Source organism: Mesoplodon mirus (assembly GCF_964341445.2).
Source record: "Mesoplodon mirus genome assembly, chromosome: 12".
Taxonomy (NCBI): domain Eukaryota; kingdom Metazoa; phylum Chordata; class Mammalia; order Artiodactyla; family Ziphiidae; genus Mesoplodon; species Mesoplodon mirus.
Window position 1 is genome coordinate 57,428,148 of NC_138988.1, and position 16,246 is coordinate 57,444,393.

At 40.0% G+C, this 16,246-nt stretch overlaps 1 protein-coding gene across 1 annotated transcript in view; it reads left to right on the plus strand.

The window, feature by feature from the left end:
- The window catches only part of NEK10 (NIMA related kinase 10), a 319,052-nt gene that overhangs the window by 24,724 nt on the left and 278,082 nt on the right, over positions 1–16,246 (plus strand). The window contains 3 exon segments of the mRNA XM_082637719.1: positions 3,747–3,877; positions 6,369–6,380; positions 6,382–6,465. Of these exon segments, the coding sequence (XP_082493845.1) occupies positions 3,747–3,877; positions 6,369–6,380; positions 6,382–6,465 (227 nt within the window).

Here is a 16,246-nt window from a genome sequence, read left to right on the forward strand (position 1 = left end):
AGGAAGGTCCTTCACTTGAATCTCTAGTCTCTTTCCTTTCCACTCATGCTACTCAAGCTGCTCAGGGACCTGCCACTCTCTAGAGCACATGCAGTTTTTCTCTGCCTTCCAGCCTGTGCAAAAATCTGCCTGGAATACTCTGGAATATTCCGGGCATCCTGGTCCATGACCCACCCTATCTCTCTTTTACTTTCTACCACAACAAACCCTTATTTACTCATTTTGCTGTGTGTTCTAGTGCTAGTTGACCCCCGACCCCCCCCCCCAATTGGGCTGTAAACTTTTTGAGAAGGAAGAGGCTGTGGCTGTCCTGCTCACTATATACCCAGTGTCTCATACATCTGGCAAGTGATGTGTCTGCAACACACGCGCTGAGCGAATGAACTTGTCTGGAGATGAATCAGTTTAGCAAAGAGACTGGGGATGAAGTGAGCTTCCCATTCCACAGTAGGTAAAGTAGGTATCCCATTCCCATTGGATCTGTGAGAGGTGCTAAGAACACAAAGACAGACAGATGTGAGGCTGCCCTCAGGGTGGCCAAATTCAGGGGGAAAGGCTGATGTGTCATGCAGATATAGTATGAGATTATGATAAGTGCTGTAAGAGTGATTGGCACAGTAATGCCACTGGGGAGGCAGTGACTGGCTCTGCCAGGGAGGCTGGGGCAGGTGATCTCCAGGAGCTGTGTGTGCTGAGCCCTGAAAAGTGGTCAGCAGCTGTGTCCGCAGCATGCTCCTGGGCAGGAGTGGATGCATGCTTACACTGCATGCTTTCTGGGATGGGTGACCAGTTTAATGCACCTACAACTTGGGAAGTTGTTTTTATTCACCCCAAGTTTTTGTTTATTTATTTTATGTGGACTTATAGTCAAATCTAACGTTGTAAAAGGAGATGATGCTGGGCTGAAAGACAGGGAAAGAACACAGGGGGACAGATTTTCATCTCAGCCTGAAGGAAACCTTGGGCAAGAGTAGGACTCTGAAAAGCAAATGGGCTGACACAAGATAGTGTTTCTCATCATTGGCGATACATCAGAGATGTTGGAGAATTGAGAGTGTTGGAGAGGAAGGGCGATTGCCTGGATTTGAATCCCAGCTGTGCCCTTTGTGAACTGTAGGCCCTAAGTCACTTAGCCCTCTATGCCTTAGTCCTCTCACCATAAAATGGTATTTACCTCATATGGTCATTATGAGGATTAAATAGATTTAAACCTGCAAAACACTTAGAACAGTGCCTGGCATGTGGTAACTACCACACAAGTGTTATCTGTGTTGATGGTGATGATGATGGTCATGATGGTGATCATGATGATGATGATGATCATTATGATGATTATGGTGGTGATGATGGTGATGATGATTGGTGGCTGAATCCTGTGCCTTTCGAGGAAGTTTTAAAATCTGAGAGCCTATAAGTCTGTTACCTGTAGGAAGGGACACACTTTTAAATTATCTATATGAATTTGTGTTATGCTACATTTATGTTGCTGAAAATTCAGACTTTGAGTTGCCCAAAATAACCCATCGGATGTAGTGTATCTTAACAGAACTAATGGCTTAACATGACAGAAGTCTGTAAGGGGCTGTTCATCTGGCCCTTCCACTCTGGATACCCCGACTGTGGCTATTCCAGGTGGTGAGATTTCACTAGACCTACTTATGTGGTAGATAAAGGATTCACAAAGAGCCTAAGGGACTGGGGAGCCAAGAGAAAAGGCTCTAAGCTTTGAACTGGGTTTCAAACTCACGTTACTTTTATTTGAAGAAGGATGGTTGCTTAAAGATTCTCCTGTTAATTTCCTGGTCTTTGCAACTATAGATGTCAAGTCTTTCTCATCCACTGTGTGTGCATGAGTGGATTCCCAACACCAGCTGCCCGTGCTGCTGCCAAAGGGAATGGCTGCAAGCTGCTGCCGCTTTCTGCCCTCTCCCTGGAGTGCACTGGGCTTGTTCCCTCTGTGCTGGCTACCTTCTCTATGGCAGTCACTATTCTGGCAGTTATGGTGATGGCAAGGGGATTTGAGAGCCCTTGGGCCTGGAAAACCTATTTCTTGTTTGCTGCATCATTCCACGTCCTGAGTAACACAGGACAATCTGCTCATTGCTCTGACTTCATGCCTAGCATCATTTGGGTTATCACATCTAATCATCTAATTTGGAAGGTCAAATCTCATTTATTTAGCAAATTCATCTGTGCAATGAGAATAATTTGGGGGATTAAAAGAGTATAAAGCACTGAGAACTATGCCTGGCACATAGCAAGTGCTTTATAAATTCTAAGTCATTTAGTTTTCATAATAACTTTGAACTACATAGAATTGTTACGATTTTCATTGTAATGATGTGGAAACTGATGTACAGAGAGATTAAGTAACTTTCAAGATCATGCAGCTGTCTAAGAGTAGACTTCAACCCAGGGCATCTGGCCTAGAGTTCGTTCTCTTAACCACTGAGCATTGTGCCTCAAGTGCCTGTGGCCTGTTGTCTTGTGGTGGCTGTGGACTGGCCCACTGAACTGAGATAGAAATGTAGTTTTACAGGATATAAGATTTATTATTAATATTTTGAGAATTCAACTATGGGTGGCATATGATGAAGAAAGGTTTGCTTCCTATTAAAGAACGTCCTTATTCGAATGTATCTATCAGCTGACTGCCTTGTGGGAAGTCCAGCATGTTCTCTTTGGATGAGGAAACCATGTCTTTATGCAGACTTCTATCAAATGCTTTGATGAAATAGGACAACAAGCACAGCATATTGTAGCATTATTTGATAATTATAATATATAGGACAGAATGATTTACTGAAAATAAAAGTTTATTTTGTTATACTATGCTTTCCGTACCTCATCTGTAAAAACTTAGCTAATTATAGAGCATTCCTCATTTGTACTTTGGAAAGAATAGGGTATTTGTTTGCACTTCGTTCAGCTTTACTGTGGTACAAGAAACAATTCTCAGGGTTATCCCAATTATAGGTAAATGTTGATAAGTGACACTACTTGAATACTGATAACATTACAATTTACTATATAAATAATTACCAGTTAATATTGTAAATGGGGGCATACTCAAATTGTTTTAGTTAATGTAAATTTTTCCTTTTCTTATGGTTAATTCTAAAATATATTTTCATGACTTTTATAAACATGATTGAGGAATCAGGATATTCAGACTGATTAAAAGTGATAGAATCTCTTTACCTTTATAACTCTAACAGTTGGCAAGCAGTGTATGTGACTGGTAAAGATGAAGAATGAGTGAAGATGACTCATTCTCAGTTTGGGGCTCCACTCTAGGCCAGAGAGTTTCTAGCTGTATCTGTCAGCTCTCTGTTCTGACTGCACGTTTGAATTGCCCAAGAAGCTGCAAAAGCGCCTAATGCCCAGGCCTCCCCCAGGTCTAGATCCCCATGACTGTGTAAGGTACTAGGGATACAACATTGAACAGCAGTAGGCAAGCTCCTGCTTGTGTCGAGCTGACAGTATAACCAAGGAGACTGAAAATACATAAATAACTGTAAGATATCAGGTGGTGTTACAAGCTATGAAGAAAAAGCAGCATAAGATAGAGAGAGTAAGTCAAGGATGTCTAAATCTTGGAAAACCCCTACATTTGACATAGCTAACTTGTTAATTGTTGGCTTGGGGAAACACTCATTCCCTTCACTGTCCCCTCTGCTTTTGTGACTGTCTTTATCCTGTGCTGAATTGTCATCCTCAAGTCCTCTGTGCCTTTATTTCTGTAGCTTCCAGCCATTAACTTCGATACTGCCAGAAGCAGCATAACGAAGTCTGAGCCTGCCATCAGGGCAGGTGGACACAGAGCTCAAGGTCAGTGGCATGAGTCCACAGAAGCCGTTGAACTTGAAAATTTTAGGTAAGAAATCCAGTATGTCCCTTACCTTCAGCAGCCTGGGCCGCTAATTAGCCCAAAGATTTATTTAAGTTTGTCACAGGAGCTAAAATTTAAAACCCATTTTAAAATTTACCGTGGGGATTCTTAGTTTAATAATTTTAGTTAGTGCTTAACCTGTTCCCTTAAGAACTGTGTGAATAGCAGGCTGAATGGCTGCAGGTGAAAGTGAAGTGGGAGTTTCAGGATACCCTCTTGACATACATTTAGCGTTTGCTCCATGAGGAAGTGGCTCAGGCTGTTGACCTGGCGAGGCTGATAACAAGTCTTTAGCTGTTGGCTGGTGCATATCTTGCCAGTTGTGAGGAGGCATAAAGAAGCACCTGCTGTGAGCAGATGTGATGGCTGAAGGCTGTAGTTGTCAAGGCCATGAGGCTTTCAGTTGAAGCATCACCCTCCCCTTTCACATTGAAAGTATCAGCCCCTGTTTTTCTCTCCTGTTGCCATGGAGACCTCTTAGAAGCTGCATATTGTCATGGGCCACCCTCCTTCCAGGAGTTGGTCCTCCCCATTTTACAGTTTGTTAAGGTCATTTGGCACTAAGTGTCATGTAAATAATGAATGACATGAAATATCAATATATATATTCTATGGCCATCATCAAAAAATCTACAAACAATAAATGCTGGAGAGGGTGTGGAGAAAAGGGAACCCTCATGCACTGTTGGTGGGAATGTAAATTGATACAGCCACTATGGAGAACAGTATGGAGGTTCCTTAAAAAACTAAAAAACTACCATACAACCCAGCAATCCCACCACTGGGCATATACCCTGAGAAAAGCATAATTCAAAAAGAGTCATGTACCAAAATGTTCATTGCAGCTCTATTTACAATAGCTAGGACATGGAAGCAACCTAAGTGTCCATCAGCAGTTGAATGGATAAAGAAGATGTGGCACATATATACAATGGAATATTACTCAGCCATAAAAAGAAATGAAATTGAGTTATTTGTAGTGAGGTGGATGGACCCAGAGTCTGTCATACAGAGTGAAGTAAGTCAGAAAGAGAAAAACAAATACCATATATGCTAACACATATATATGGAATCTAAAAAAAAAATGATCATGAAACCTAGGGGCAAGATGGGAATAAAGATGCAGACCTACTAGAGAATGGACTTGAGGATACGGGGAGGGGGAAGGGTAAGCTGTGACAAAGTGAGAGAGTGGCATGGACATATATACACTACCAAACGTAAAATAGACAGCTAGTGGGAAGCAGCCACATAGCACAGGGAGATCAGCTCGGTGCTTTGTGACCACCTAGAGGGGTGGGATAGGGAGCGTGGGAGGGAGGGAGATGCAAGAGGGAAGAGATATGGGGACATATGTATATGTATAACGGATTCGCTTTGTTATAAAGCAGAAACTAACACACCATTGTAAAGCAATTATACTCCAATAAAGATGCTAAAAATTAAATATATATATATAAATATTCTCGAATGATAATTTATTTATTTGGCCTAGGTTTTGTTTCCCTGTTATTTTATGACAATGACTTTAATAGTCCACAAACATCACATGATGTTACATGAGGTAATATTTTTAAAATACGTGTTTAGGTAAAGAACACAAAATTCTTTAAAAACTGTTACATATTCAGTCTGCCCATGTCCATGTACTAAGAAATGATAGCCCTGGCTAACTTAGGGACACACAATCAGTCCCATGACACCTGAAAGACTGTGAAGGCAGAACAGAACAAATGACAATAATAAGGATACATAACCTGCCTCTGAGGTGGTACCTCCATGTAATTCCAGCATATTTCTCCTAGATCTTAAAATTGGTCTATTTTAATGGGCACAAAAATATTGTATTGTATATTCCATAGTGATATGACCCTTTTGTGCATTACCTCTTATCCTTTCCCAGTTTTAAAGTGGAATGCTTTGGGTTATTTTTAACCTCTCTGATGGCTGTAATATCAGGAAAGAAAAAACTGAAGCTAGAATATCTCACAACTTTGTACACACACCCACACCCACAATCCACAACCACAGTCGAAGTGGTGTTGACCACAAGGAAATATGCATGGTGTCCAGTGGTGTTAACAACTAGAGCGGCCACGAGCCATTGTGGGTAGTAAAGTAAAGGGAGGGATTCTTGTCTGCCTGTTTCATGGCTGTCTAGATCATGTGGCCCAATCATTCTTTCTCTCCATATGCCCTTTTCTTCCCTCTCACCAGTTTTAGCTCTTAAATGTTTATAGGGAATAATTTAGTTAATGTGGTAAAGTGAAATATATATGCTATAATCTTTATTATTAACTTTATAATCGAATTTCTACTTCCTGTTTTAACAACTGATACTTGCTTTGGTGATACATTGAATCCCCCAAATCCTTCAATATCTTCATGCATACAGTGATCTTTCTCTACATTGGTAATTTTGAGGCAGCCTAAATAATTTTTACTATAAAATGCTTTTCTGTTTGTTTCATCTCAGTATAAACTACAAGAAAGAGAAATTTCAGCACACATCCCCAGCATAAACTATTTCAGGAGATTTTTACAGCCTTGGTGAAAAATAGACTCATATGCAGGTAAGATTGTCCCAGGAAAGAAAAAGACATTAACCCAAGAATGGCATATTTTATATATCTTATTTCTAGCATATGGTTTGAAGCAGTTTACAAGACTGAACATAGCATGCTCAAAGGGCAAAACAGAGCAAAGACCATTTTGAAGGAGGTGAATGAATAGGCATTGCAGATGACCTCATTTAAATCACTCTGGTTAGGCCTGAATTTAGCTGAATTTTATGATAGACAGGCAAAATGAGAAAACACCCAAGTCACACTGTTTTCCTTGTCTTGAGTTTGGATTCTCAGAAGGCATTTATTTCAGAGACATCTGGTAGCACCATGGCCAGCATCCTCATGGTATAGGTTTGCAGTCGATAACAAGTGCTGATTAACTGGGCCACCTCAGCCTGGACCTCGGGGAAAGGATGGGGTGAGACATCCAGTCACAGCCCGGGGACAACATTTCTTCTCAGGACCAGATCAAATGTTCTTTCCTTTGCTCTCCTTTGTCTTAACACAGGTGCAGTGTGGTGCTGTAGAGAAGGGCTCGCTAGCAGGTCCTCGAGATTCTCTCTCGAAAATTCCAGGGGTTTTCAGTGAGCCATTGACTGGTGCTGGATTGCAGTCAGGAATGAATTTTCTCTCTGTTCTGGGTTGCTTGCAGTGAGAGCTATGCTGCTGCCAGACTTTGGGAGCAGACTTTATTGGGAGAAGGAGGTTCCCAACATCCTTTGTGGTCGGACATGGCCTTATACTCTTCCGGGGAGGCCCAGACCCTCTCCCCACAAGCACTGGCTGAAAGGCCCATGAAGAACCTTGAATCTTCTCCATCACTTTGGGACTTGATTGAGATATCTGAATTCTGTCCCAGTGAGATGGGAAAAATTACCCTTATTCTGGAAAATAGGAAAAATCTTAATAAATTAATGCCTGACCGAAATAAAACTCTGATTTGGTCCAGTGTTGTAGGTGACTGCGAGTAGAAAAGCATCCCTAAATACAGTCTAAGTGTGGTCTAATGATTTGATCTTTTGGATGGGTTATTTAGTATTGCATATTTATGTACTGGACAGTGACTGCCAAGTACATTGGTTTAGTTTAAAACAATCCAAGGTTGGGACTGCATCTGTCATGCCTTTTTACTTGATTTAAGCAGAAGATTATTAGACTTGCTCAGATGATACAAGAAGCCTAGAATCTTTACCAAGGTTATGTAATTTGGTCACAGCTCAGCTCTTGACAATATACTCAAAGATTGTTAAAAGATTAATGACCATTGCAAAGGACCTGCGGTTGTCCTAGACTGTTTCTTCTTGAGCTTGATGAGAGTAGAGCAATGGTTAGTAGCAGAGTAATTATGCCTGAAATGGTATTGGAAAATGAAGTTCTTTAATTTGTTTTGAAGACAGCTATTATAGACTCCTCAGCGGATGTCCAGTAGGCCATTTGTCAGGTTGATACTTTGGGTGAAGGCAGAAGATTTCCTATATTAAGGATGTAGAGACCTTACTGTGTCTCTGCACTGAAGGCACTGAGTGCAGGAATTGTTAGGGAAAACAGCTGGGTAAGGGTTGGCCTCCAGCCATTGAAAGAGATCTTAACAATTCTGAAGTCAAGAGATCTCTTGTCAGGACCTTTTCAGATTCTTAGTGATTAATGAGTCATCTTAGATTGGATGGAGTTACTGGCTTGCAACATGATCGGTCCCTGGAAATCTTTAAACCAGGAAGCGATGATTATAAATGTCTTTGCTTTCATAGTAGGAGAAGGAATGTAGCAATGTTGAACATCAAGAGCATCCTTTTATGTCATCCTTTCACTGCCGAGAGGTTGTTTTGTTCAGTTCTATTCTAAAAGCAGGGTTGGGTAAAAGATGGATTAAGTACAAAGGTCTTCCATTGTTTCTCACCCCAGATAATCTCGTTTGTTTGGTCAGAACTACCTTTTTTTGTTTCTTTACCCTCTAGCTTTAGACTAATAGAAGACTTACATCTCAGGGCCTTTCCTGGTATGGCTTCCTATCCCCTTTCTTTGTGAGCATCAGATTTGATGTTGCCTGGAAGGCTTGGATTCAATTCAATAAACAAATTATTGATCATCACTATGTGCAAGGAAGAGAGGGAGCACTCATCAAAGATGAGTAGGACATGTGGTCCCTTTCTTCCTAGGGACTCACTCTGATCAGCCAGTTACCCAGCATCTCAATACAAAGAAAATGTGATAAATATAAACTGTATTGATACAACCAAGGGATGGATGAGATTGCGGGGGTGGGGGTGTGGTCTTTGGTCCAATTCTGGTTATAGATAAGGTTGGGCATATTCTGGATGTTATGCTGTTCAAGTTTACCCTGAGAATATGGCTGACTGGAATTTAGTCTCATCTACTTATGCCCAATTGACATTCTTCTTGTTGTCCCTCTTCTATTTCACTTTCCCCAACTGCAGTCTCCCCTAAACCACACTTCTGGATACCCCCTTTTCTGGGTTTTTTCCCTAAGGTTGACCTGTGATTGAGCCTTTGTTCTCAGAAATAAAATTGCCAAGCAGCATCTGAAATGAGAGAAGAAGTGTTAACCCAGAGTCAGATAAGGCAAGATCTCATGGTTGATCTCAAAGGGCAAGCACAGAACCTGAGGTTACTCTGGGTTACACATGGCAATGAATCTTGAGGTGTGGCAGGGTATGGAAATGAATTTTCATCTTCTAACTTTTCTTTCTGCCCTAAGATCATTTGTCGACAGTAGAGTCTGCCATTAGAAAATACACCCACTTCTTTTTCATCTCATTTGCCTGTGCAGGAAAGCACAAAGGGTTATGAGGTTGTGTAGGGAAGTAAAAATTGTTAGAAAGCTTACACATTTCCCAGTTAACTGACTACGTATACAATCAGCCTCTACTCCAGTATCTCTTTTGTGTAACTGTTCCTCTGAGGCCCCTGTCGGTCCATTCCCTGCTGATTGCCAGCTGATGTGAAGATTCTGTAATATAATACAATCTAATTTGTGAAATGAACTAGGGAATCTGGCTAAAGATGCAGAATTTCATGAAGTTACTGAAAGTGATGGTGCTGAACTGGTAGGGTCTGACAGATGAGGCCCTGCCAGAATCAGACGGCTTGACAATTGTAGAAGTGACAAGGAAGGTGACAGGATGGAACTTCAGAAAAGCATGTTTTGAATAGCAAAGAATAGGAGAGGGCATTAGGAAAAATTGATGGATCTTTCTAATATATTTGCAGAAATGAACCTCTTTTATGCTGCAAAAGTGAAAAGTAAATTCGAGGAAATTGGATCATGTTATATGACTTTGTCAGAAAACATATGCCAAAAAGTGTCAGCAGAACCCATTCTTCCTTTGTTCTAGTCATTAGGGCAGAGTTACATTATAAGTTAAATTTTGTTAAAGGTAAGATAAAATATATCTAAGTTTCATAGTTATTTTATTTTATTTATTTATTTTATTTTTTATTTTTTTTGAGGTACGCGGGTCTCTCACTGTTGTGGCCTCTCCCATTGCGGAGCACAGGCTCCGGATGTGCAGGCTCAGCGGCCATGGCTCACGGGCCCAGCCGCTCTGCGGCATGTGGGATCTCCCCGGACCGGGGCACGAACCCATATCCCCTGCATCGGCAGGCGAACTCTCAACCACTGCGTCACCAGGGAAGCCCCTCATAGTTATTTTTTTAAATAATATTTTAATTACATCTTGTCCCCTGCTATCTAATTTGAAATTTCAAGTTATTTTAAAGTGGGTTCTCGGGAGTTCCCTGGTGGTCTAGTGGTTAGGATTTTGGGCTTTCACTGCCATGGCCCGGGTTCAAGCCCTGATTGGGGAACTGAGATCCCATTAGCCACATGTCACGGCCCCCCAAAAAGAATAAATAAATAAAGTGGGTTCTCTTTTGGGTACTATTATCCCAGAATTGCCAGGATATCTCCTCTTCTCCCACCTGTAATTTTTGTAGAGGTATGTTCCAGGTTCTCTAAGTTCCGTTAAAAGAGAACCACCTGGGGCTTCCCTGTTGGCGCAGTGGTTGGGAGTCCGCCTGCCGATGCAGGGGACACGGGTTCGTGCCCCGGACCGTGAAGATCCCACATGCCGAGGAGCGGCTGGGCCCGTGAGCCATGGCTGCTGAGCCTGCGTGTCCGGAGCCTGTGCTCCGCAAAGGGAGAGGCCACAGCAGTGAGAGGCCCGCGTACTGCAAAAAAAAAAAAAAAAAAAAGAAAGAAAGAAAAGAGAACCACCTGGTCTAATTAAGCACGGCTTTATTTTTTTGTCCAAAAGTGCAGTCACATTTCTGATAAGAACAAGTTGGCAGCCTTATTATTTTACATCACATTTCCTGAAATATCTGCTGCAAATTTGAAATATTTTGGAAATGGGTCTATAGGAACTCTAGATTGGGAAGCTATTTACACTCTCTACGGGAGCTCAAGAACTGCTTGAGCTAGGGGAAAATATCTAGTCCAAATCATCACAATCCTGTTAAAAAATGCTATTAAGTGTTCTGGGAACATTACAGAAACCTCTAACCAAGAAGGCCTACATAGTTATTTGTTTGCTAGTCATACTGTGGTTGTCCGTGTCCACACGAGGACCAAGGTCATGATGCAAGTGAGTCTTCTTTGGAGCTTTACCTGATCTTCAGCCTTGGCTCTCTTGACCCCATCACAAGGGATGAGAGGAGAGGACAAGAAGGTCAGAAGCAGCAACAATCTCTTCAGTGTCTCGATTAAGTTCTTAAAATTATACAAAGTTGATGGAGAGATGATTTTTCTGTGATTTTATCTCATCAGGTAGTAGAGAGGCCAGTAGGGGCCTTTGAAGACTTCCTCCTCACCTAGAAAAAGAGAAGCCTGGTCCCTTTGGTAAAGTCTGTCAGATAGTTCAAAACTTCCTAGAGAGATCTTCAACTCAGCCCCACAAATTAGATAGAGATAAAGGTTCATTAAGGTCCCCAACATCTTAGGTTTGTCTCTTTAGGTACTTTAAAAAATCTGATGGTCAGGGTAAAATTCCTTGGCTGCTTCACAGTTTTCTTTAAGGTCTTTTTCCTTCTTGGCCTCATCTATCACTCCTGCCCGGTGCATCCTTTGGGCTCACCAAGGTCAGACTGAACCCTTTGTTGTTTCTTGGAAAATTATTCTCTCTCTCGCCTCTGAGCCTTGGCCCCTGCTCATCCTTGCCTGAAGCCTGCCATCCCCACCTCTTTGCTTTCCTGGCTGCTCTGGCCCCTCAAGTGGCCCTGGGCCCGTGTCCCTCCCACCACACCCTGAGCTGAGCTCAGCTGTTGGAGAACAAGGCTTGGGTCTTTTATCCCCAACTCAAGCCCTTGACATTGGTTTTATTGGGGAGTGTGGAGGCTGAGAGTCTTCATAAAGTCGAATTTCTTTGCATTAAATTCTTTTTTTCACTGTAAAAAATTTGATAAACACAAAATTATAAAAAATGAAAATTTACCCTTTATACCACTCTTAGAAATAGCTACATTAACTCTTGCTACATTTCCTTGTAATTTTTTAAAAGTATATGCTTTTTTACTTCACATATTTGAGAGATTATTATGCACATACAAAACTATATGTGCTTCTCCTAAAATTTTATTTTATTTTTTATACAGCAGGTTCTTATTAGTTACCTACATTATACATATTAGTGTATATATGTGAATCCCAATCTCCCAATTCATCCTGCCACCCCCCCCCTCATTTTCCCCCCTTGGTGTCCATACATTTGTTCTCTACACCTGTTGTCTCTATTTCTGCCTTGCAAACCGGTTTATCTGTACCATTTTTCTAGATTCCACATATATTCATTAATATACGATATTTGTTTTTCTCTTTCTGACTTACTTCACCCTGTATGACAGTCTCTAGGTCCATCCACGTCTCTACAAATGACCCAATTTTTTCCTTTTTATGGCTGAGTAATATTCCATTGTATATATGCACCACATCTTCTTTATTCATTTGTCTGTCAATCCATTGACAGACAAATCCATCTTCTTTATCCATTTGTCAAGGTTGCTTCCATGACCTGGCTATTGTAAATAGTGCTGCAATGAAAATTGGGGTGCATGCGTCTTTTTGAATTATGGTTTTCTCAGGGTATATACCCAGTAGTGGGATTGCTGGGTCATATGGTAATTCTATTTGTAGTTTTTTAAGGAACCTCCATATTGTTCTCCATAGTGGCTGTATCACTTTACATTCCCACCAACAGTGCAAGAGGGTTCCCTTTTCTCCACACCCTCTCCAACATTTGTTGTTTGTAGATTTTCTGATGATGCCCATTCTAACTGGTGTGAGGTGATACCTCATTGTACTTTTGATTTGCATTTCTCTAATAATTAGTGATGTTGAGCACGTTTTCATGTGCCTCTTGCCCATCTATATATCTTCTTTGAAGAAATGTCTATTTAGGTCTTCTGCCCATTTTTGGATTGGGTTGTTTGTTTTTTTAATATTTCATGAGCTGTTTATATATTTTAGAGGTTAATCCTTTGTCCATTGATTCATTTGCAAATATTTTCTCCCATTCTGAGGGTTGTCTTTTCATCTTGATTATAGTTTCCTTTGCTGTACAAAAGCTTTTAAGTTTCATTAGGTCCCATTTGTTTATTTTTGTTTTTATTTCCATGACTCTAGGAGGTGGGTCAAAAAAGATCTTGCTGTGATTTATGTCAAAGTGTGTTCTTCCTATGTTTTCCTCTAAGAGTTTTATAGTGTCTGGTCTTACATTTAGGTCTTTAATCCATTTTGAGTTTATTTTTGTGTTGGTGTTAGGGAGTGTTCTGATTTCTTTCTTTTACATGTAGCTGTCCACTTTTCCCAGCACCACTTATTGAAGAGGCTGTCTTTTCTCCATTGTATACTCTTGCCTCCTTTATCAAAGATAAGGTGACCATATGTGCATGGGTTTATTTCCGGGCTGTCTATCCTGTTCCATTGATGTATATTTCTGTTTTTGTGCCAGTACCATACTGTCTTCATTACTGTAGCTTTGTAGTATAGTCTAAAGTCAGGGAGCCTGATTCCTCCAGCTCCATTTTTTTCCCTCAAGATTGTTTTGGCTATTGGGGGTCTTTTGTGTCTCCATACAAATTTTAAGATTTTTTGTTCTAGTTCTGTAAAAAATGCCATTGGTAATTTGATAGGGACTGCAGTGAATCTGTAGATTGCTTTGGGTAGTAAAGTCATTTTCACAATATTGATTCTTCCAATCCAAGAACATGGTATATCTCTCCATCTGTTTGTGTCATCTTTGATTTCTTTCATCAGTGTCTTATAGTTTCCTGAGTACAGGTCTTTTACCTCCTTAGGTAGGTTTATTCCTAGGTATTTTATTCTTTTTGTTGCAATGGTGAATGGGATTGTTTCCTTAATTTCTCTTTCTGATCTTTTGTTGTTAGTTTATAGGAATGCAAGAGATTTCTGTGCATTAATTTTGTATCCTGCCACTTTACCAAATTCATTGATTAGCTCTAGGAGTTTTCTGGTGGCATCTTTAGGATTGTCTGTTTATAGCATCATGTCATCTGCAAACAGTGACAGTTTTATTTCTTCTTTTCCAATTTGGATCCCTTTTATTTCTTTCTCTTCTGATTGCTGTGGCTAGGACTTCCAAAACTATGTTGAATAATAGTGGCGAGAGTGGACATTCTTGTCTTGTTCCTGATCTTCAAGGAAATGCTTTCAGTTTTTCATCATTGAGAATGATGTTTGCTGTGGGTTTGTTGTATATGGCCTTTATTATGTTGAGGTAGGTTCCCTCTATGCACAATTTCTAGAGAGCTTTTATCATAAATGGGTGTTGAATTTTGTCAAAAGCTTTTTCTGCATCTATTGAGATGATCATATGAATTTTCTTGTTCAGTTTGTTAATATGGTGTATCACATTGATTGATTTGTATATACTGAAGAATCCTTGCATCCCTGGGATGAATCCCACATGATAAAAGTGTATGATCATTTTAATGTGTTGTTGGATTTTGTTTGCTAGTATTTTGTTGAGGATTTTTGCATCTATATTCATCAGTGATATGGTTTGTAATTTTCTTTTTTTGTAGTTTCTTTGTCTGATTTTGGTATCAGTGTGATGGTGGCCTTGTAGAATGAGTTTGGGAGTATTCCTTCCTCTGCAGTTTTTGGGAAGAGTTTGAGAAGGATGGGTGTTAACTCTTCTCTAAATGTTCGATAGAATTCACCTATGAAGCCGTCTGGTCCAGGACTTTTGTTTGTTGGAAGATTTTTAATCATGGTTTCAATTTCATTACTTGTGATTGGTCTGTTCATATTTTCTATTTCTTCCTGGTTCAGTCTTGGAAGCTTATACCTTGCTAAGAATTTGTCCATTTCTTCCAGGTTGTCCATTTTATATGCATAGCGTTGCTTGTAGTACTCTCTTATGATGCTTTGTATTTCTGTGATGTCTGTTGTAACTTCTTTTTCATTTCTAATTTTATTGATTTGAGTCCTCTCCCTCTTTTTCTTGATGAGTCTGGCTAAAGGTTTATCAATTTTATCTTCCCAAAGAACCAGCCTTTAGTTTTATTGATCTTTGCTATTGTTTTCTTTGTTTCTATTTCATTTATTTCTGCTCTGATCTTTATGATTTCTTTCCTTCTACTAACTTTGAGTTCTGTTTGTTCTTTTTTCTCTAATTCCTTTAGGTGTAAGGTTAGATTGTTTATTTGAGATTTTTCTTGTTTCTTGAGGTAGGAGTGTATTGCTATAAACTTCCCTCTTAAAACTGCTTTTGCTGCATCCCATAGGTTTTGGATCATCGTGTTTTCATTGTAATTTCTCTCTAGGTATTTTTTGATTTCCTCTGATTTCTTCAGTGATCTCTTGGTTATTTAGTAACATATTGTTTAACCTCCATGTGTTTGTGTTTTTTATGTTTTTTTCCCTGTAATTTATTTCTAATCTCATAGTATTGTAGTCGGCAAAGATGCTTGATATGATTTCAATTTTCTTAAATTTACTGAGGCTTGATTTGTGACCCAAGCTGTGATCTATCATGGAGAATCTTTCGTGCACACTTGAGAAGAAAGTGTAATCTGCTGTTTTTGGATGGAATGTCCTATGAATATCAATTAAATCTGTCTGGTCTATTGTGACAGTTAAAGCTTGAGTTTCCTTTTTAATTTTCTGTCTGGATGATCTGTCCATTGGTGTAAGTGGGGTGTTAAAGTCCCCCACTATTACTGTGTTACTGTCAATTTCCTCTTTTATAGCTGTTAGCATTTGCTTTATATATCGAGATGCTCCTGTGTTGGGTGCATATATATTTGTAATTGTTATATCTTCTTCTTGGATTGATCCCTTGATCACTTGTAGTGTCCTTCCTTGTCTCTTGAAACATTCTTTATTTTAAAGTCTATTTTATCTGATATGAGTATTGCTACTCCAGCTTTCCTTTGATTTCCATTTGCATGGAATATCTTTTTCCATCCCTTCACTTTCAGTCTGTATGCATGCCTAGGTCTGAAGTGGTTCTCTTGTAGACACATATATATGGGTCTTGTTTTTGTATCCATTCAGCGAGCCTGTGTCTTTTGGTTGGAGCATTTAATCCATTCACATTTAAGGTAATTATTAATATGTATGTTCCTATTACCATTTTCTTAATTGTTTTGGGTTTATTCATTTATCTATTTATTTTTGGTTGCATTGGGTCTTCCCTGCTGTGCACAGGCTTTCTCTAGTGGCAGCGAGCGGGGGTCCTCTTCATTGCGGTGTGTGGGCTTCTCATTGCGGTGGTTTCTCTTGTTGTGGAGCACAGGCTCTATGTGC